Genomic DNA, 22098 nt, shown 5'->3' with positions numbered 1-22098 from the left:
GCCCGTTTGATTGGCCATTCCGATGATATTTTGTCTGATTCGATAGCAGGTTGTGCGCCAGAGTATATGCCAATGCTTCAATGCTGCTTTCTTCCGTGCTTCAAAATTTGTCATGTATTTGCGCTTTAGTGACGTCATAAATGTGGGAAGTCTACCACGATTTTGGATATATCTCGCTGGGCTCGTCATTCTACACCTTTGCCACTTTAAAGTGGCTACATTACAATGCAAAGTGGTGTGAAGTAGCTAAAGTAACAGATTACTTTTAGAGTTTTTATTCAGAAAATCGACTTTAGGTCAAGGTGAGAGCTGTCCAGTGCAATTTGGCTGGCTGCGAGCTCAGCCACAACGTGCTGTTGTGGACAGCACTCCACAACTCAATTTGGGCCAAGGATGCCGAGTGAGCCAAAGCACACGCTGGCCGCGCGCACTCGCGTGCTTGACGCCTTCAAGCAAGGGCAGGACTGGCTTCTTGTGGCCCACCACAACGCCATCCCCCCAACCACCGCCCGCCGCATCGTTGACAGTGGCTCCCCAGATCTCAAGCCAAGGGAAGGCGCTCGTGCTTTCAACATCAAGTGTACGCCAGAGATCGAGGCGGCGCTGGAGGAATACGTCGAGGTGAACTGCCTCTACACGCTGGTACAGCTGCAACAGATGGTCGCGTGCGACTTTGGTGCCAGGTTGAGCACGTCGCTGATCAGCCAGAAGTTGTGCGGCAAGCTATACACCATGCAGCAGGTAGCGTTTGCTTACCTACTCTCTCTATTGCATCTGCTTACTGACTGTTTCTATGCAGGTCTGAATTGAACCAGTTACGTGTAATAGCGAAGAGAATATCGAAAAGAGGCGCGTGTTTGCCGAAGCTCTGCTCAAACATGAGCGTGAAGGTGCATTTATTGTGTACTATGATGAATTGAATTTTAACCTGTACTGCAAGCGACTGCAAGGTAGGGCGCTGCAAGGTGAGCGCGCTGTGGTGAAGTTACCGGCGTCAAAGGGCAAGAATCTGCAAGTGCAGTGCGCTGTCTCCACGGAGATCGGTCTCGTGCACTACGCTATTCAGCGTCGGAGCATTAAGATGGAGGCTAACGCAGCCTTCGTGGATGCTATCTACGACGCTGTGAAAGCACATGACATCTACCAGAGTGAGTTCTCGGGGAAGGCGATTGTTATCGTGCTGGACAACGCGCCAGCGCATAGCCAGACGGAGGACCTGGTGCGCGAGCGCAGCGACTTGGTGCTACTGCGCTTAGGTCCGTATTCTCCAATGTGCAACCCCATTGAAGGTAAGGGCTGACCCAGTGTGTACTGTTATTATGTACTAATGTAATAGTCTAGGCTGCTTTAGTGTGTTGAAGGCCAAGATCAAGAGCTTTTTAGCTGTCAGCCATGACGAGATGTTGGGTGCGCCTCGTGGACAAATGCAAGAGCTCCGCATGCAGCTGCTAGAAATGGCAGCGGAGCGTTGCCTTCTTTGCATGACTGTGAGGCTTGTGAATAAGATGGCGCGTTACTGCGCGCACGCTGTTGCTGCTGCTAAACGCTCCGAGCCGATGGAGTACGGAAAGTAGCCATTTCAGTTGGATAAAATTCATTTTGCTCTGGATAAAAAATCACAATATAGGTTTTGTGAAATTTGAATGTTTGAGATTTTGACGCTAACCGTTTTGATTTTCACTAGGGCCACTTTGAAGTGGCAAAGGTGTAGTATGCTCGATATCAGTAGTTTTCACAAAACGGGCAAATTATTATACAATTTTATAGGTTTGATGAGACCAATTTTTGGTCTCACCAAACAATTCATCGTGATTAAACTTTAATGCGCTCATTTTTTGGCACCCAATTCCTTAAAACAAATTAAAATGTTTAGAAATGGGCAAAACAAAATGATTGTAATCACTTTTAAAAATGAATCTCATTGGCTGATTTCAGGAGTGTTTTACCGGCCAACCAACTTGACACTTTTACGATTGCTATGGCGCCGACGGCAGGTGCGTGGAGCTGGTGCAAGCTCACCCCACTAACTGTGCAACTACCTCGTCCGTCCTCTTACATCTCTACGCTATTTTCTTCGAGGCAGGAACTCGTCTTCGTTTCAAGAACGCGCGCTCTAAAAAGCCGCAGCAGGCCAAAAAAGTTCCATCGCTCAAAAATCGCATTCGAGGCCTCGAGCGTTTTCTCAGTCGCGGGGTACGTTGCCCACAAGTGATTCCAAGCACTTAGCAACAATTGTGGCAAGCCTAACCACATTTGATTTATTGGTGCACAGGGTCTCGCTGATGCAACACGAAGAGCCAAGAAGGCGGAGCTCGAGCAGCTAAAGGAAGAGGTGACTGCTTTTCGTCCAACAATCTATTATTATGTGTACTTACTTTTATGTTATTAACCAACAGCACGAGACAAAAGACAAAGTTGCACTGGAAAAGAAAAATGCCGAGAAATACAAGCGAGTGAGTTTTTTGCAATTGCCGAATTTGCAACAATTATTCACAGTCCGTATTTAACAAATCCATGGGTGTTTTTAATTGTCCATTAGCCGCGGTTCTTCGAGCGTGTGAAGGTCATGCGCAAACTGCGTCAAGCCAAGAATCGCATTAAGCAGGTGAAAAATCTCGAGACATTTCATTTTAAATGATTTCTAAAACGCTCACTCTGTATTGCAATTACTTCAGGCAACAGACGAGGCGGAACGCAGTGAACAGGAGAAGAAATTCCAGACGTACCGCGAAGAGATGATGTACATTTACTACTACCCGAAAGCTGAGCCCTACCTCTCTCTGTTCCCGTCTGCACCTCACTCGGAGGAGGATCAGAAGCGCCAAAAAGAGCTTCGTGCGGAGGCAATTGCTCAGTTTGAGAAAGAGCAACCGACCGAAGCGTTCCACCACTTCTGCTTCAACGACGGCAAGTCCAAGGATTCCAGTTCTGCGAACGAGGCGCGACCTGCCGTGGAACTCTTGCTCAAGAAGCCCACGAAGGAACAAGTCAAGAAGCAGAAGAAAGCTCGCAGTAAACGTGAAAAGTCTGGAGGGAAGACGAAGCCAACTCCCGCTCTCGTCGATCAAGATGACGACGACATGCCTGACGCGTCGAAGGCAGCGAGTGACAAGGAAGACGAAGAGGAAGAACAGGAAGAGGACGATTTCTTCTTGTAGAATAAAATACGTCGATTTGGTCACCGGAATAGCGCAAATGGTACTTTCAAATGGTTCTTGGAATTATTACTGATAAGTCTTTACGCTGACGAGAACTTGGTCAAGAAGACAAAAGAGGCTGTAGGAAAAAGGCGGAAGAATCTGGCAACTTGAAATTTTCTGCTAGATCAGGATTGATGGCCCTGACTCGTCTATAGTTTGCTGCTCGGTATCGGTGATCAGCTCCGCTTCGGCTTGCGAGGCGGCAGCTAGGGCGTTCATGTTAGTAAAACTGAAGGATCTGAAGGCATCTGCGAGTTTGGAATCATCGGGACTACCGTACATGCCACTAGGAAAGCGGAAGATGCTGTTGTTGTCTTCCACTTGCACAACGTCGTCTGCATCCAATGTATCTAATGCGCCTAAAGCTGCTGCCGTCCCCCACGACATGTCAACGTCAGCGGTGGTAGCAGAGACCATGCTTGTGTTGTTATCTCCAGTCTCCAAGTCCTCGTCTCCCTTCGGGTCCGACAGACTTGACGGCTGTTCGTCGCTCTCAGGACCCGAGTCAATGTTCTGACTACTACTTGCAGAGCGAGACCCAACGTCAAACTCTTCGTCATCAATGAAGATGTCCGTGAGGTTGCGATTGTTGAAATAACTGGTATCATTCGGTCCTTCCAGCGTCGGCACAAACGGTGGCACAGATTCCAGAATTGTATCCCAGTTGATGCCTTCGAAGAACGGGTGGAGCTTGATCCCTTCCCAGCCCATACGAGTCGATGGGTTCGGGTCCAGTAGCATATCTATCAAGTCCACCGCTTCAGCTGACAAGCATTTCTCGCCATCTGGCCATAAGATTTGCCGCTCGAGGATATTTTCGAAGATGGCGTCCACAGTGTCATCGTTAAACGGAGGAAACCCAACCAGCATCTCGTACAGGATGATTCCAAGTGCCCAATAGTCCACTGGCGGGCCGTGAGGGACACCCAGGACGATTTCGGGCGCGAGGTAGTCCGGCGTACCGCACCTTCCGTACGTATGGTACGCAGATTTTTTCTTCTTGAATGAAGAGCTCCGTCGCGGACGATTTTCTGGCGACGCAGATGAAGCTTCTTCTACCGGAATGGCTGCGTCCGAGTGGGTCATGGACTCGTCGTCTGGTTCCGAATCAGTGTCGCTCATGGCCACAGCATCCTCCGATAAGCCAAAGTCGGTCAGCTATGTGCAGTACGATAGAGAATACGATTAACAATCGAGACAGCGGTGGCAATTTGTAAGGCTACTAGACGCACCTTGATGTGGCCGGTTGAAGAAAGCAAAATATTGTCGGGTTTCAGATCTCTGAATAGTAAAAAAAAGCACACAACGACGAGGTGAGCCAGAGTGCGCGAACAAAAACCAGCGAAATGGAGTTTCCAACCTGTGAACGCAGCCCTTGGTGTGCAGGTGATTGAGTGCGATTGCAATCTCCGCAATGTACACGCACGCCACCTACTCAACCAAAGCGTCAGTCTTTTGACCGCACATGGTAAAGTCCGTGCAAATATTACCTGCTCTTCAAGTTGCACAATACACTCGAGCAACGACATGAAATCGCCTCCAGGAAGATACTCCATCACCAAAAACAGATTGCGCCTATCAAAAGATCGAAATAAGTTGCTGATCTCAATACGCCACTCTTTTTTTTTCTCTGGTAAATCCCAGGCCTGCTTACTTTGTTTGAAACGTCCAGAACAGCTTCACAACGAAGGGACTCACCACACTGGCCAGAATGTTCCTCTCGGTCTCAATCTGCTGGATCTGTGGCCAGCAACGACGTAAAAAAAACGCTCAGTCGGTAGCACTAGATAACAGTGACCACTCCGACAAGTCGTACCTGTTTCTTGCGTAGTAAATGCTCCCTGGCCAGCACTTTGATCGCATACTGGTCGCCGGTCGTCTTCTTCCGAGCCAGATAGACCTTCCCGAAAGCGCCCTTCGAGATCGGCTTGACGATATGGAAATCCCGGATAGAAACGCGAAAAGATGCCGCCTTCAAGCTCGATCGTCGTGAGGAGCGCAGTCCGAGCCCGTCGCTGTTTTCGATATTCTCGAGCGATTTGGTGCGCTTCAGCGGCAATCGCTCCGCCTCCACGGGTGCCTGCTTCAACATTACCTTATGCGACGCTCGCATTTTGCTCATCTTAGCATGGATCAAGCCACGCAGCTTGGAGCAGTACGTGGCTCCCTGTTCACTGGCAAATTCGGTCGTCTCGGCCTCCTGTTGTTGTATTCTGTCGACGATTTTCACTAGTCGGGCACAGAGTGCGAACGCGTCGACACTAGTCACGTCACACGTCGACGCCTGGATCGCTACCACGCGTAATGCATGGTAGATGTGCATCTCCTCTTGGTTAAACATTGGCTTCTGAGCCTCCTCCGTTAACGTGGCGTTGATGGACGCCGTGAGCTTCACCAATGAGTCATTAATGACGTCTGCTTCCAACTCGACTCTCTTGGACAAGACACAGTAGTTTGTGTGCTCGTCCAGACTGTTGGCGTCCACTTTGGTCTCACACAGTTTACACACAACCGCCGACTTGTTGACTCGTCGGAATTTCACTGTCATGGGTCGTTGACTGAACTGCAAGTTGTCCAGCACGTCTTCGGACGACACGGCGCTTACGTCTCGTCCATTCACCGCCTCCACGATCAAACCCTTGGTCATACTGACACCTGGCGGGATATTTAGCACCACAGTCGTCCAGGTTTCCGTGTGGACGCTCTTGATCACCACTTTGTTCCTACTTGCGTCTAACACGAACTCGAGACCAAGAAAGCCGTCTCCGAACGTCACGTCAAAGATCTCGTCCTTTCCGAACATATCTACGCCATCCTCAAGCATGTCGGTGGTATCGTCATCGACCGAGCCGTCCTGGTTCTCGCCACTAGTCGCGTTTCGGCGCCACATGACCTGATTCTTCTCCCAGCGGGTCAATACGTCCTCCAGAACGTCCGGAGCGGCGTCCAGGAGTCCTGGACGAGAGATGGAGTCTCCGCCAGCGCTGAAAGGCGGCACATTGAGTGTGTACTGGCGTTGCAGACGTTGAGGTTTGATCTCGAGCTGCAACTCCTCGTGTAGACGCTCGAGCTCGCTGCTACTGGTGCTGCTGGCACTCGGGCGACGTCCTCTACCGTCCCGGGGGAACTCCAGCTCGGCCACGCGGGCCAAGGCGAGCTGCTGCGGCCGCTCGGCCATGAGGAAATTACTTAAGTGGCGTCGAGATGACGAGGCGTCGGGCGAAACGTACTATGGGTCGGTTCTGCGACTTTTCTGGAGACGATTTGTGAAGTTTGCACTTGTAGGATAGGATTTTGTAGAAAGTATTTTATGTGGCCACGGAAAATGAAAGCCCGGCGGTTGGCAAATGTTCGTTTGCCGTCTCGCGTCTTTCCCTTGTGTGCCCGTGCCCCGCGCATTCCTGCGTTTTTGTGTCGAGATCTTTTAGCTTGTTGCATTCAAATTGTAAAAAAGAAAGCTTCCTTTCAAGATTCGCCTACAAGTAGCTTGCTAGTTGCTTCGAGCTTCAGAAGCACGATGGGGTGGACCGTTGAATTTCGTGGTGAAATTACAACTTAACTTCTGAGTTGCCCCGAATGTTTTCTGGTAAAGTGTGCAATTGGCTGATTAAATCGAACAAGGATGGACAGAACTGTTCGCTGTGTATTAGTGAGCTGGTTGCAATGTTTGCTGCAGATGACGACTTGGTACAAACACGAAGTGCTTGACGATCTCACCCAGGTATGGCAGCATTACGGCAAGTGGAATGCGTCACATCATCATGAACACTTCTTCCACAAGACAGTTTTGTCAGACAGTGTCGTTTCGAAGTGGTCATTTGGTAGAACTGCTGCGGTTGTTGTTTGGAAACACCCTGTGCGGTATTTAAGGGTCAAAATGACTTTGCATTTCAGAAAATATCAGAGATCTTTTTATAAAAGAGGACCTGTCGTATTCTGCACGTATATGTCATGAGTCAGCAACAAATGAGTGGAGCGTTGCTATCGAGATGTTCTACGGCAAGAGTTCGTCGTGGGGTCAGCAGCAACGTAAGGAGGCTGGACTCTGTCTCCATGTGAATCCGTGAATGCTCGCTAAGAACCAACGGTCGCTGGACAACACAAAAATTTAATCACAGGCTCTTCTGTACTTTTGGAACACTTGAGAGTCCGACAAGAGTATTCGGTGTTGCATGCGATATTACCTAAATTCACCCTTACCGCTGCCTGTTATAAATTACCATTTGCATTCCCCGAAAGTAATTTAACAATAATCTCATCAAACTATCTGGTCGAAATTTCAAGAATATGACAAGTCTACCGACTACACCTCTCAATATTTAGCAATTTACACTATACTGTACACCAAAAAAGTTAAGACAAAATGACGTTGTAACAAAAGGAAAGTACTCAAGTATTCTGGACGCCAGCACGCAAGGCGTAGCCTCCAAATATATGTACATGTAATACAAAATCGAAAGGCAAAACGCAATTATTTGCTTTCCGGGACTGAGGAGGTTGAACTTCCCTTGTTTCGTTTTTGCCGGCGAAGTCTTTCTTGCATTGCAGGTGTCTTTATCAAAAATGCGTAGCTTGAAAGTCCCAGTTCAGAACGTTGTCGAAAGTCAAACACTTGTACCCCTCCGCTTGAAAAACTTCTCAAAAAGTGAGCTATTCAGCTCGAAGCGTCGTCGCCCACGCCAACGCACAGAGGGCCACACACCGAGTGACGTCAGATGTATTACATGTAATGCATAATATGTTATAGACGCGTATCGCCTCAAGATCGCTCATATTTCGTTGGTACCAACACGCGTCCAGCAACAAAACGCACTTGGGCTGGCTATGATAGTAGCGAATCTCCCACTTTCGAATGCAACATAAACTTATCTTAATAGGGAGCCACACTGAAGGACGCTGGACTACATGTGCATGTACTGTACATTGTGCGACTGCAACATGGAATCCATGAAGATGTTGCTCGTCATCGCTGCGCTCATTGGTTGCCGAAAATAGCGCAACTGTGCAAAAAAATCCATGCCATTCCACAAATTGCCTCACAAATCTCAACGCCTCACTTTTTGCCCGCCGCTGGCGTCTGTGTATTGCCGCTTGGTGCGTAGTTGCCGATCGTGTCAGTGTCGCAAAAACTTCGGTACATTCTGGACATTGCGGCGTCCGTTATGAGGTGAATGCGACTAATTCAGTAGTCTGTTGTTGTCATTCCTAGACCACTTGCGCCTCATGCCAGCCTCCAAGAAGCGCATTCAGAACCGCGGCACGCTGAACGTGGGCACGCAACAGGTTCCCGCTGCACTGAAGGACTGGGTGCACATTTGGCACGGCGTCAAGGTGAACAACGGCTCCGAGGACACGTCCATCTTTCATGCTGGCTCGCGTGTCGAGGAAATGCCGTTCTGGAAGCAATTCATCCGACTGCCCGCCAATTCGCTATTTCCCAGAGTGTTTACCAGCTCCAATCCGAGAAAACCATACAAAGATTTCCTCTACGTGCTGCTGAATATGCGGTGGCCCATGTTACTCACCGTATTGCTTGGCGTTTTCATGGCTAATATTTTCTTCTTCGCTGCAATAACGTGTTTTGTATGTGGAGAGCCAACCAATTTCTTCGAGGCCTTTGACTTGAGTTATCAAACATTTACAACGATTGGCTTCGGAATTGTGTACCCGACACGCACGTGTGGAAACGTGAGCATGTCGGTGGAGTCATTTGCATCCATGATGGTTGTGTCAGCAGTCACTGGTCTGGTATTTGCCAAATTTGCCAAACCACAAGCCAAAGTGGCATTCAGCAAAGTTTGCGTTGTGCAACCATATGGTAAAAAATATTTGGCACTTGTAGTGCGAGTTGCCAATGCAACACAGTCCCGAGATGTAACTCACGACGTCATCATGGAAGCTGTTTTCAAAGTAAATTTACTGCGTGTGGGGCACAAGACCAAGCACATCCGCGCACATGATGACGAGGTCTCGGAAAAGCGTCGGCGCTCTCGTGTAGCAGCGAATTTCATGGTTCCAGAGGTTGAAGATGCTGTAAACGACCCGGCCTGCTCGACTTCAAAGGTGCTGACGTCGTATAACCTCAAATTGCTGCAGAATAACTTCATCACGTTCCGTATGGGGGTGGCTGTAGTGCATGTGATCGACGAGAACAGTCCGCTCTATGGTATGTCCAAGAACGACATTGCTCAGTCCGATATGCTCGTGGAAGTGGCCATGTCGGGTGTGGATTCGACCCTCCAAGATACCGTCTCCGAGCGGTATATCTACACTGCCGCAAATCTCAAGTGGGGATTTCGTTTCGCAGAATTATTGGACTTCAACGAGAAGAACGCAGAAGTTATCATGAATTTCGCAAAGCTGAGCACTGTGGAAGCTGCCCCCATTGACGATACTCGCTATCTCAAGCGAATTCTTTCGGATAACAATAACTATGATAATGGAGATAACGGATACACACGCAATGTGGGTCGCCGACGTTCTTATCGGACGTCCAGAGTTTCTCGCCATCAAGAAGACAATCATGATGAAGCGATCCACGAAGTCCCAGCTGAGTATACCGAGCCGATTATGGAGAGCTCGAGGTCCAATTCAGATGCACAGTCAGCAACAACAGATAATAGTCCACCAGCTCATCCGCATCCTCCGGTTTTGTTTCCGAAGAAAAATGGTCCAAAGAAGTTTGCAATGGGGTTAGAGCCGCTGTTCGAGCCACTACTTCAGCAGCCATTTGGTACACAGCGGATATCAAAGGCACCGTCGGCTGAAACCCGAGCTGCTCAAAGAGGAGGATTGCGAGTATGGAGGGAAAATGAACAGCCAGATACGGAGGAAGCGCGACGAAGACATACTGTACTGCAATTGCCACGAATCGGCAGTGCAAGTGTTCAACGTCGTAATAGTTGTGGGATGACGCAAAACAATGGAGCTGACTTTGAAAGTCCTAGCGGTCTTCGAGCGAGGGATCTTCTTCAGCGAGAAATGGCTGGATCTGCATTGATGGAGGATGATACCAGTACGATTTCACAAGAAGAAGACAAAAACTTGGATGCCGTAGATAATGTGGACTCGGATAGCGAAGACGAGGCAGAAAATGACAAAGATGATACCAGACCACGTCTGCGAGCTCAATCTTCCGGGTCTGCTGTCTCGATCGAGGTGGAGGATACTCCTCGATTCTTACGTATCCTGCCAGTTCACATCCCGAAATCCTTCAGCTTTATGCGGTTTTATCAGAGCGCTCTTCACGTGGGCTGGCCCAAGATCATCTTCGTGTTCGTGGTGTCGTTCCTAGCTCTCAATTTTGGCTTCGGGTTTCTGTATTGGCTCGATATGAGCCGCATCTCTGTATACGAGGACATCGTAGTGTCTGACTACGAGCTGGCGTTCTACATGAGTGTCCACACACTTGCCACCATTGGCTATGGCTCGATTGCACCGAAAGCCGACGCTGGGTACATGAACGTCATCGTGTTCATCGAGTCGATGGTGGGAATTATCACCGTCACGATCATCACAGGCATCGCGTGGTCCAAATTCGCACGACCTCGAGCTCATATCCATTTCTCGTCTCAGATGACTATTTCCACCATCTACGGTCACCGTTGCCTCGTGTTCCGAGCTGCTAATACCCGACACTCGGGCGAGGTGCACGAGAATTTCTTCCGGATTGGTGTGATTCTCACAAATCGACGCACAGGCCTTCGACAAATGTACGACGTGCCTCTTGTGACTGCCGAGTGGCCTTCGATCAAGTTACCGGCGACTCTTATCCATGTTATCAACGAGAACTCGCCGTTCTTCAAATTCCACTCGATGGAGGATCTCTCGCAGTCTCGCGTGGCTGTTATCGCGTTGCTTACGGGTCTGGACACGACCTTCTCGGAAAATGTGTACGCGCGCAAAATGTACTTCTGGGACGACTTTGCCTACGACATGCGCTTTGCCGACTTCGCTGTCATCGAACGTGACCGCGTGCTGGTGGACTACACACGCTTCGATCAACTCATTCCAGAAGACCGAGACGAACAGGTTAGCACTACACCTGTGCTCTCCGTAAGGTCTTCTATCGCCGATTTGGTTTAACGCACGTAAAAAAAACTGGCTGTACAGTAGCAGTATAATAAATGTACTTGGCTGTAACACAACATGAATTGCCGAAGTTGCTGTCATTTGCATCTTTGCAGATGCAACAGCAGATGCAACTACTACGTAGTGCTTCTGTAGTACTACTACTGTACTTGTAGTATAATATAAACGCACCAGGCAGATTTCAAATGACGACTACTGTAGTTTATTGTAGATGTGTAGTGAGTGGCGTTGTATCCTCGCCCGACCTAGCAGTTTGAGACCCTCTTCTACCTACGCAGCGTTTACCAGCGACCACGGCCGCCACGGCCACCGCCAAAGCCACCGCGGCCACGTCCACCACCGCCACCGCGACCAACCAGGTCGCGTAGCTCACGAGGCACTTCCTGCTCTGCCTCCTCCATAATCTTCACGAGAGGACCAGCCAACCTGCCGTTGTTGGAAGCCGTGAAGAAGGAGATGGACGTTCCCTTGTTGCCAGCACGAGCTGTACGACCGATACGGTGGATGTAGTCCTCAATGTTCTTGGGCATGTCGAAGTTTACCACGTAGCGAATATCTTTGATGTCCAGACCACGAGAAGCCACATCAGTAGCGACTAGGATCTGCGTCCTGCCGTCCTTGAACTCACGCAGCACATAGTCACGCTCCTCCTGCGACTTGTTACCGTGAATGGCCTTGCATATGTAGCGAGTGTTGCGCAAGTTCCGACTCAGTTCATCAGCTCCGCGCTTCGTCTCACAGAAAATAATGATACGGCCACCCTCGTAGATGTCGCGCAGATGGTCCTGCAGCGAGCTGTACTTCTGGTGGTCGTCCATTACCTCGACGATCTGTTTGATCCTCTTGTTCGCCGTCAGGTCCAATGACCCAACAGTCACCTGAATAAAGTCCGTCAAAAAGTCGTTGGCGAGCGCCACGATCTCCTTGGGCCACGTCGCCGACCACATGAGCGTCTGACGGTCAGGTCGGATCTGGCTCACGATCTTGCGTAGCTGCGGCTCAAAACCCATATCCAGCATGCGATCAGCCTCATCAAGCACCAGGTACGTCACACGACGCAGGTTCGTCTTGCCCATGCTGAGCATGTCAATCATACGGCCAGGCGTGCAGATACAGATCTCCACTCCGCGACGAAGATCAGCGATCTGGCCGCCCTTGGGGACGCCGCCATACACACACGTGTTCTTGATCTTGGAGCTCGCGCCGAACTTGTTACACTCCGCTTGGATCTGAACAGCCAGCTCACGCGTAGGGGCAATCATCAGCACAATCGGACCATCGCCGGGCTGCAGGTAAGGCTACAGAAGTAAATAAAAACAAACAGGTGGTTAGGTTCTCAGTATCGAAAAACCGCGGCAAGCAGTTACACGAGAAAGCAAACACAAGCGAGCGCCGAGGGATTTGAGGTGTTCGCATGCTGCTTTTTCTTCTGGCCATCGCCCACAACGCACCAATGCACTTTTTCGCACCGATCGATTGTCAGGAAGACGTCAGACTAGAAAAAAGCAGCCGTGATCCAGTTGAGCGCATGTCGGTAGTGCCGGACTAATATATGTCGAAGTCTGTTGGCGGGTACACTCTTTGTATACGTGTTGCCACGCAGTAAAGATAGTTTTTTTTTTCTTCTCCACCAACTTGACAGGCACTCCAGACCACAATCCGAACCCCGTGAAGTGACGAAAGGCACGCAAATGGCGCTCAATGAGGACGGAAATTCCATCATCAACGCACATCCACGTGTATCGACCAAACCCTCGCCTCAAGTGTTGTGTCGTTCAGCGCATCCGATAGTACGCGTGAACAGCCGTCGTGTGCTATACACAACTTTGCTATCAGCTCCCATCAGCGCAAAAGCGCCGCGAGAGATGCGTCGAATCCACTGAAAAGACTCTGAAGAATACGAACCTGTGCGTTAATATGCACGATTGCTGGCAGCAAGAAAGCCAGCGTCTTGCCAGATCCTGTCGCCGAAATACCGACCATGTCTCGTCCTGAGAGAGCCATGGGCCAGCCCTGGCACTGAATAGGTGTGGGCTTGTCGAAGCCCAGACGCACTACCTCCTCCAACACGTACTCAGGAAAAGATGCCTCCTCGAACGAAAGCACGCACTTGGGCACTCCCTTGCCTGACACGATGATCTGATTGTCGCGTTTCCACTTCTCATACTCGTCTTCCGAGCGCTTGGTTACGTCCGGATGCTCATAGTAAAAGTTCTTTTCGAAGACTGGCAGCTTCGACAGGTCCCACTGACACAAGACCTGTCCAAGTTCGAGCCCACGATCGCCACCTCACTCTCGAAGCCACCACCGCCGCCGCCTCCTCGACAGCACCTCCACTGTAGCCACCGCGTCCGCCTCCGTAGCACAGCCGCCCACCGCCACCTGTAGCCACCGCCTACCGCCTCCGCCTCCGTAGCCGCCGCCACCGCCACTGTAGCCACCGCCACCGCCACCATAGCCGCCGCCGCCGCCACCACGCGAGCCGCCACCATAGCCACCACCGCCGTAGCCTCCGCTGCCGCCTCCGCCGTAATCGCGACGAGAGGAAGAATCGCCGTATCTGTCACCGCGGCTGCTGTACATGATCAAGAGTGATGGTCTTTTAGACTGGTGGTTGCTTCTGTTCGCTCTTGCGTATTACCGGTCGTTTCGGCGAATGAGCAAGATGCGAGACAGCCAGAGAGCAATCGCTTTAAACGGGGAAAGACTTAGGCGATTTTTGGTTGGCTGCCGGAAGTGCGGTATTTAGCGCAATCAGATGTCGCAGTTTGCACCATTCGCGGAAAATTTACGATAAGAAGCGATGATTGGAGGAAATCAAAATGATCTTTGATAACATCAGCAACTGAACAAGAATTGAAGCAAATGCACTGACTGTAGACTCCTAGTTGGAGGAGCATGAGCCCGTTGAATTGTGCGCGAGCGCAGAAAACGATGGGACGGGGTCGTTGCTTCGCTCCAGTTAAAGAGTGACTTTGGGAGATTCAGTCCCGTTCTACGCTTTCTACGCTAGGATGGTGCGCTCGTACGAGGCAAACTGCTGGTTGGCCTCCGAGATGCTCACTTCGATCTTCCGCACGCCGCGATCCTGCCAAACGGGGACAATAAAGTTAAAAAGAGAGTTTCAGCAGGCAATGTATGGGCTGCATCTTTGTTACCAGGAGTGCAACAAGCGTGAAAGCGTCAATGAGTTGGTTGCTCTGAATAAATCATAGCAAAAGGGCACAAGCGTCAGCAGCAGCGACTTTGCTCAATGGCAACAGCCGCGTACAATGTAAATGGCAAGCTCCTCAGCCGACGAGTGCACAATCGGCAGAAGCGAGCAGTCAGCCTTCGGGAAGCTGAACTTCGCCATATCTTCCGTTAGAATGTGGACATTCGTGCCGTCAAACGAAATCTAAAGAACGGCAACAGAACCAGGTCAGCATTAGACGTCAGTGCACCAAGCAGTTATCAACTCTCTACCTTCAACGCATCGCTATTCATCGGCACAAGGAAGGATTCATTCAGGTCCTTGCAAATGACCCGCGATATCTTCTTAATCTCACCAAAATCCACCACGTAGCCATCCGGACCAACCTGTCCGGTAATCGTGACAGCCAAGCGGTAGTTATGTCCGTGTAGCTTCTCGCGGAATCCCTACAATACGCAATCACAACCAGTTAGTATCAGTGCACTCACCACAAAAGACACTCGCTCTGCATACCTTGTAGGCAATGAAATGCGCGGCGTTAAACTTCATGTAATCCTTGGACACGTGCACTTTGAACACCTCGTTATAGTCGCTGCCCATGGGGTTGGGCGTGGGTACTGGAGCCACTACTGGAATAGTCGTCGGTACTGAAGTCGCAGCAGCAACAGCATTGGTTGCCACGTCCGTCTTCACCACCTGCGGGCCAGCTCGGACAGCCGTCGCATTGCTGTTTGTCGACGCAGACGGCGAAGACGCAGCATTGCGAAGCGGCTGAATCTGCGTCTTGACGTCGTCCGGTGTCTTGACGCAGCCGCGCAGATGTGACGCCCAACGATCTACGTTGCGCGATGTGATCTCCTTGGCGCAGTAGCAGCACTTGATGTTGCCATCGCCGACATCGCGTGTCACGTACATTTTCACGATTGTCTTCTGTTCTGCGGAGAGTTCCTTGCCCATATTTGATCCGGCAGAGCTGCGCCTGCGTCGCTTGCACTCTGGTGTGGTTGACTGGGGAGTGGGGCTACCGGTAAGCACTTCCTGTTCGGTGATCTTTTTCTGCTCCTGCTCCTGGTCAACTGACAGCATGGTGGCAGCGCAAGCACTGGTTCCGACTGCTCTCCCTTGATGAAAACCAACAATTGACGTATATGATTGGCCGAAAATATAATTTTGTGTACCGTACGTCATTTTAATGATCGAGCATACTTCAACACTTTCGTTAGAACAAATGCTCACGAAAGACTGATAGACAGAATTATATAATGATGCATTCCAGCAGCGCACCCAGGTGCGCACATAACGGTGCTCTATTGGTCGGAGACAGCACGTGGCACAACACTCAAGAAGAAGTTCATGCTCACGCCGAGCAGCAGGCCAACTTTTTGCTTGCGGGGAACGGAGCGGTCGAGAAGCTGAGCAAACAAACACAAAACAGTCGCATTAGTTCAAGCACGAAGTAAGAATCAGCTACTGACTCACCATCAGAAGCATAAATACACCAAGCAAGAGGCCCATCAAGAACCCCCATAGAAATTCGGTGCCAGTGCCTTCATTATCCGCTGCCAGAATCGAGTTGTTCATGCCATTCATGTCGATCTGCGCATCCATCGCAATACGCGCAGTCGGCACAACATTGAGGGCTGCAAAAGTAGCCAATCACAATCCAGTCATACTAGCGTTAGCGCGTAGGGCAAAAGCAAACCTCTGCAGCAAAAAGATCGTACCAAACTCAGACTGTGGTCCTTGTGACGCCATCCACTCCTCTTCCAATCGGTATATCCGATCCTCGCTGCTTTCACCGGGAACACGTTCCGCCTGACTAATATACACCGAGAGCTGCGGGTAGAAATATAGACGTAAAGCCTGAATTTCCTCCCTGCTAAGTCGGTCGCGGAGTCTATCAAAACCTCTCCGCGTGGATGGATCATCTCGTTCCTCCGGTTCGCTATCCGTAGCTGCCATCTACCGAATAACAGCTCACTCAATTAATCTCCAGCGCGTCTCCATCGAAATAATCAATCCCTACCTGGTTGACCACAGCCTTCGGGGGTGCTGAGCTAATAGCGCAGTGGACAAAGTCCTCGGTTTTGACCTTACAGCTTTCGAGTGTGGCCTTGTCGTCCGACAGCATCTTGCCTTGGTGGATCAAACGCAGGAACTTGCCTTCAGCATTGGCTTTCTTCTTCACGATCTCCTTAAGTTCCCCCACGGTGGCCGAGGGGAAGATCTCCACGCGCAGTGGCTTTTCACTGAGTGTCTTGACCTTTAACACAATCTTGTCATTGTTGTCGTCATTGATCGTTATCCCCACGCAGTCGCCCGATAGCTAAACAAAAATTAATAAATAAATAATTAGAAAGGCGTTTCCTATCTTCAACATGGAGAGCACAACGAGAATCAAAGAGCGAGTGCTTACCAACGGCTTCTCCTCCGTGATGTTATCTGTGCGTTCTGGCTCCATCATGCTGCTTAAATTGATCGATAAGGCGCTCAAACGCCTTCCACGACCGCTCAGCGCCGCCTGCCTCGCGCTGCTATTTGGTCAATGCGGTTTTCTCCACTTTTTTATCCCAGCGGGTAGGGCGGCTGAAGCCAGTTGGATCTCTGTATCTCAATTGGATAAAACGATTTCCAGTTTTCAACCAATCCAGAGAGACTATGATGTCAGCATTGTAATTTGCTTGGGTCATGGCAAAAGCTACGGATGCTGCTGCATCGACTCGCGAACTTTTATCCAACAGCGACGCCGTGCAGGTTGCTGTCCGTGTTCGACCCCTAAGTTCTAGTGAGGCGTCTCAGGGCTCGGCAGCGTGCGTACAAGTTGAGGCCGCCAACGTTCTGCTGGATGACAAGCGTTTTCACTTCGATGCTGCGTTCCCAGCGACGTCGAAGCAGGTGCAACGGCAAAGAGTGCAATGATAATCTCGTTCAGTGTATTTGCTGATGTGGATCTGTTTAACGTAATTATTACAGGAGAGGGTCTACACGACGTTGGTCGCCCCGATGGTTGACCAATTCTTTTGTGGCTACAACGCGACAGTGTTTGCGTACGGCCAGACTGGATCGGGCAAGACGTAAGTAAAGACTACTAAAATATTAAACAAGTACTAGTACTGTATAGAATACCAGTATGTAACTATTCGATTGTGCTACAAAGGTTCACAATGGGCAACGATTTCGGATCAAACGCTGCTCAGCAAAACCGCGGTGTCATTCCTCGTGTCATAGAAAATGTAAGTGTTTGCACTCTGGAAAAAAAAATGTATATATTGACAAACTCTCGCTATGCGTGCAGGTTTTCAAGAGAATAACTGCATCGAGGAACTCACACCGCTTTGTAATTAAACTGTCATACTTGGAGGTGCGTGGGCTATAGTCGTCAAGGATACGCAAGTATTGCATAGCAGACATGCTAAATGTTATGACCTCGTTGTGTTGAAACAGATTTTAAACGAAGAAGTCCGCGATCTTCTCCCAATATCTTCTGATGAGCTACGCCAGTCGCTGTCTATACGAGGCGACGGTGAGCGAGGGATCTTTGTCCATGGCCTACGCGACCATGTGGTTCACTCGACTAACGAAGCACTAAGGCTTCTCCGTTCTGGAGCTCAACTGCGTGCCACCGCAGCGACGAGCATGAACGTCAGTTCCAGTCGCTCACACGCCATCTGTACACTCGCAATGGAGTTTCGTCAGGTCGCTGCTGAGGGCGTCAAGGAGACACGATATTCCAAGTTCCATCTCGTGGACTTGGCCGGCTCCGAGCGTGCGCGGCGCACTAACACACAAGGAGCGCGATTCAAAGAGGGAGTGAACATCAACAGAGGACTCCTCGCTCTCGGTAACGTGATCAACGCACTGTCCGAGCGCAGTCGACAAGCTCACGTTCCCTACCGAGACTCCAAGCTGACACGTTTGCTTCAGGATAGTCTCGGAGGGAACAGCAAGACTTTGATGATCGCTTGTATAAGTCCGGCCGACGTGAACCTAGAGGAGACCACAAATTCTCTACGTTATGCTGCCCGATCACGGAAAATCGAGAACCAAGCAGTCATCAACACAGACAGGAGCGCTAGTCACGAGGTGGGTCTCCAACGATGTCAACACCAATCTCCAGCTACTACATGTAGTACCGTGAGCTCTCTCGAAGAGTCGAATCGGAAGCTTACTGAAGAGCTTCGTCTCGCAAGGGAGGCCAAGGACGAGTGGAAGCAGGTCGCGCAGAAGTTGAATGCCAAGCTGGAGATTTCTATGAAGGAGCTTCAGGATTTCAAAGATCAAGCCACAAAGAAACCCGCCAAGAAGCGAAAGAAACGAGAATCTTACGAAACGATGGAGACGTGGTTCAGCAGTAGCGACGAAGAAGAAGACAACATTTCTGCCGATCCAGACTACGTGAATGACGAGAACTGTCGAAGCACGAAGAGGAAGAAAGACAACGGTGCACCATTGACTGGCAACGTAATGGACGAAATCGACGCAATGCTCGAGACCAGCGCCGCTTCCTGTTGCTCCTGCCTCGGCAAATGCGCAACAAAAGCATGCGCTTGCAAGATGCAGAGTCGTGTCTGTAGCGATACTTGTTCGTGCAACTCAGAGAAATGCCGGAATCGTCTGCTTCATGAGACACAAGCCGGCACTCGAGGCGTCAATCTCCAGGCCGAATCCACTGACCATGCGGCTCCATCAACTCCAACAAGGCCGCGTGCGCCTACAGACTTTGTCATGGCAGCTGAAGTGAAAGTGTCACCTGTAGTTGACTTGATGTCGCCGTGAAACCTGCGATATTAACCCATCGTTGTATCTGAACGCAGGTTAAATCATGCATTAGTTGACCGCTTTACTGAACTTCAACCGTCTACTTTAGACTGCAAGCCTTTGTCCTTATGACAAGTCTCCGAAGAGATCCAAGTCTACAGGTTCCGTCTTTTCCGTCATAAAGTCGGTGTCGTCTTCGTCGTCCGTGTCGGAGGAGGCATGATGACGCGCCGCAGCCTTTTCAGCACGACGAGTGGGCGTGCGGATGTTGACACCGTTCGAGTTCTTGTCATTGCTACTGTCCACGCTGCCAGCTCCTTTGTGTTCGCTCGTCCTGGAACGCGTCCGGATGACCAAAGCAGCTTCCTTGGGCTTCTGATACTGGTACGTGTTAGTGGTGCTGGATGACGAGTATTTGGCTCGCAACGCCCGCGTCTTCTCTTCACTCTTCTTCGCCAAGAAGTTCTGGATAAGTTGACGTTCATGATTGCTCATATACGCCAACTGTACACTCGTATCGATGACCAGAAAGAGCTCCTGGTATTCAGATTCCTGGCTTGTGAACGCCGCAGCAGGCGAGAACTCATACGACACCACTTCAAGGATATCGATCGAGTCGCGATGATACGGAATACGAGCGAACGCCAGTCGCTCAGCAGGGATCGACAGTGCAGCGCCAGCAGCGTCAGCCAAGTACGTGTCGGGGTGTTCCTGTTCCTCCGACGTGGATATAATCACCTCGTGCCGCATGTCCTTGGCAAACCTCCACGTTGCGCGGTTCACATAGGCAAATTCCACAATCCTGTGGTTGATTTCTGACGTCTCGGGCTCCGTCAAAAGTTCTGCCACGATGCTTCTGCCTTCATAAACTGCCAGTTTGGACGCCTCCACGAGCTTTTGGCCGTCCACCAGCACACTGGTCATCGTACTTTGACGCAGATCACGCAATCGGATGTGGGACGGCGTCAACTGACGAGCATCCACCAGATTCTTGTCCACCAACTCGTCCCACGCCCTCCTTCGAATATCTTCCACCAGCATCTCCTCGCTGATCACCACTTGACTCACGAACGTCAGCAACGAATCGTCCTTACCCGTCGACACGAGCACCTCATCAATGTCGAATAAACTCTGGCTGTCTGTGTCCGTGACGATCGGTTGCTCCTGATTGCTGTCACCGCTCTCTGGAGACGCAGAGCTAGCGCTTGTGGGGTTATAGAACATCAGTCTGAAGTTGTATTCACCCGTATTCAACGGAGTGCCCTCCAAAGCGAAGACTGTGTGGTTAGACCCGATCGATAACTTGGAGAGCGTGCTGTCAATCGCCTTGATCTCGACGCCAGCGCTGTTAATACCTCGAAGCAGCTTGAATTTGTTCAACGGGAGACCAATCTTGGCACCAATCCGCTCTTTTAGTGTGCGGATCGTCTCTCGTCGGTCGATACGAATAGGCTCCGCTGGACTCGTCAGGTACTTGAAGTTGACTGTGATCATATTTGCTTCACGCTCAAAGAAGGCTTCAGCTGGAGAAGGAAGACTCAGATCGGACGTCTCCTCGAAGTGCAATTCATTGCCATTCATCAAGTGCAGATCCATCTTCAGGCGTGACTTCAGTGTCCGCTCTTCGTCATTTGGGTTGAGAACTTTGGCTGCAGAGATGCTGTACGTAGTCGTACTCTTCTTAACGAGACGGATCTTCTGCTCAGCAGAGACGGAGAATTTCTTGGCGATGAGAGCACAAAGCGATGCCACGTTTGCGTCCTCGTCCACCTGAATACACCTCGCCATGAATACATTAGGCGTCTTGTTACTCTTGCTTGACTCATCCACAAAGCGACGGACGAAGAGCTGGAGCTTGGTCGGGTCATGGTCCTCCCACTCTTCCTCGTCACTCTTCACCTCCAGGAACATCTGCTGGCCAGTATAGATCCCTAGCGACGACAGAGCCTTGTCTTCCTTGTCGTTGTACGTGTCCGACAGCAGACAGTTATAGTCGTTATAACCACGGAGCCGCACATTCTCTATGGACGGAGCTACAACGTCCTTCTCCTTGGCAAACTCCTTGCATGCAATCTCCAGCACTTCACGGATCGTTGCAGTCTTGTACACATGGATGGCTTTCTCTAAATTCTTGGGCTTGGAGCCTTTCATAAAGAACTTGATCTGCACTTTCTTGGCCATTTCGATCCGTTCCTGCTCCAAGCCCTTTCCCAAGATCAGGTCATGGAATTTTTAACTCGTCACTACGCGCCTCCGTCGGTTGGAAATGAATAGCAGTCTCCACATCTGCTTTGCAACGGAGGTACATGGTGTGGAACACACAGGGGTACGAAGTACCCGGAGAGTCAACATACTCTCAGTACATAAGTTGGAGAGTTAACAAGGTCTCTCAGTACGTTGGCTGAAAGCCACACGTTATGAATTTGATTAGGTTTAACTCTGCTAGATAGTTAAAGAGATACATTTACCCCTAGGCGGATTGGCCGCAATAATAGTAAATAAAACACTTCTGGTTTGAAGCATAAAGTTAAGGTATTAACTTTGAGCCCTGGTCTTGGGCTGTAAGTGTCCTTTGGATAAGGAACTTAATATTAGTGACTCTTCGAGTCGAACGTCTTCCTCTGACGCTAAAGCTACGGCAGCCCCGCTGCACTTGGTAGCACTAGTAGTCAATCCCGCTCCTGAGTCGGTTGACTATATCCTCTGCGAGGATGGAACACCCCGTGTTCGCGAATTGGCCCCCGGCGCAGCAGGACGCGCTTACTAAGCTTATGTCCTTGCTTGGCCCGGAGGGCGTGGCTCATCTTGCATCGCAAGGTCCAGAGGCGGTCACGGCCAGGCAGGAATCGTCTCCCG

General features: G+C 50.4%; 7 protein-coding genes across 7 annotated transcripts; 2 read left to right on the top strand and 5 right to left on the bottom strand.

Moving 5' to 3' along the window:
* Window positions 1-2566: 2566 nt before the first annotated feature.
* PITG_02667 (uncharacterized protein) lies at window positions 2567-3158 on the top strand (the record flags this gene model as incomplete). Its single annotated transcript, XM_002907528.1, has 2 exons — window positions 2567-2605; window positions 2676-3158. 2 exons carry the CDS (start codon window positions 2567-2569, stop codon window positions 3156-3158), a joined length of 522 nt encoding a protein of 173 aa, XP_002907574.1.
* Window positions 3159-3202: 44 nt separating this feature from the next.
* On the bottom strand, window positions 3203-6378 carry PITG_02666 (protein kinase, putative; the record flags this gene model as incomplete). Its single annotated transcript, XM_002907527.1, has 7 exons — window positions 3203-4358; window positions 4433-4481; window positions 4561-4631; window positions 4691-4775; window positions 4855-4940; window positions 5017-5985; window positions 6094-6378. 7 exons carry the CDS (start codon window positions 6376-6378, stop codon window positions 3321-3323), a joined length of 2583 nt encoding a protein of 860 aa, XP_002907573.1.
* Window positions 6379-8423: 2045 nt separating this feature from the next.
* On the top strand, window positions 8424-11285 carry PITG_02665 (uncharacterized protein; the record flags this gene model as incomplete). The annotated part of the gene is made up of 2 exons (XM_002907526.1): window positions 8424-10083; window positions 10129-11285. 2 exons carry the CDS (start codon window positions 8424-8426, stop codon window positions 11283-11285), a joined length of 2817 nt encoding a protein of 938 aa, XP_002907572.1.
* A 287-nt stretch (window positions 11286-11572) lies between these two features.
* On the bottom strand, window positions 11573-14068 carry PITG_02664 (ATP-dependent RNA helicase DBP2, putative; the record flags this gene model as incomplete). Its single annotated transcript, XM_002907525.1, has 8 exons — window positions 11573-12589; window positions 12661-12720; window positions 12781-12786; window positions 13086-13120; window positions 13172-13579; window positions 13832-13890; window positions 13966-14018; window positions 14066-14068. 8 exons carry the CDS (start codon window positions 14066-14068, stop codon window positions 11573-11575), a joined length of 1641 nt encoding a protein of 546 aa, XP_002907571.1.
* Window positions 14069-14143: 75 nt separating this feature from the next.
* On the bottom strand, window positions 14144-15441 carry PITG_02663 (uncharacterized protein; the record flags this gene model as incomplete). The annotated part of the gene is made up of 6 exons (XM_002907524.1): window positions 14144-14379; window positions 14450-14491; window positions 14563-14688; window positions 14757-14930; window positions 14998-15063; window positions 15199-15441. 6 exons carry the CDS (start codon window positions 15439-15441, stop codon window positions 14296-14298), a joined length of 735 nt encoding a protein of 244 aa, XP_002907570.1.
* Window positions 15442-15791: 350 nt separating this feature from the next.
* On the bottom strand, window positions 15792-16948 carry PITG_02662 (ubiquitin family protein, putative; the record flags this gene model as incomplete). Its single annotated transcript, XM_002907523.1, has 5 exons — window positions 15792-15896; window positions 15964-16124; window positions 16209-16446; window positions 16511-16810; window positions 16901-16948. The coding sequence occupies 5 exons, from the start codon at window positions 16946-16948 to the stop codon at window positions 15792-15794; spliced, it is 852 nt and encodes a 283-aa protein (XP_002907569.1).
* A 2420-nt stretch (window positions 16949-19368) lies between these two features.
* Window positions 19369-21423, bottom strand: PITG_02661 (uncharacterized protein; the record flags this gene model as incomplete). Its single annotated transcript, XM_002907522.1, has 1 exon — window positions 19369-21423. One exon carries the CDS (start codon window positions 21421-21423, stop codon window positions 19369-19371), a length of 2055 nt encoding a protein of 684 aa, XP_002907568.1.
* Between the last annotated feature and the right edge of the window lie 675 nt (window positions 21424-22098).

Source organism: Phytophthora infestans, genomic scaffold (genome assembly GCF_000142945.1).
Source record: "Phytophthora infestans T30-4 supercont1.3 genomic scaffold, whole genome shotgun sequence".
NCBI classification, from domain to species: Eukaryota; Oomycota; class Peronosporomycetes; order Peronosporales; family Peronosporaceae; genus Phytophthora; species Phytophthora infestans.
The sequence above is the reverse complement of the archived record's forward strand: the minus strand, read 5'-3'. Positions and strand labels throughout refer to the sequence as shown.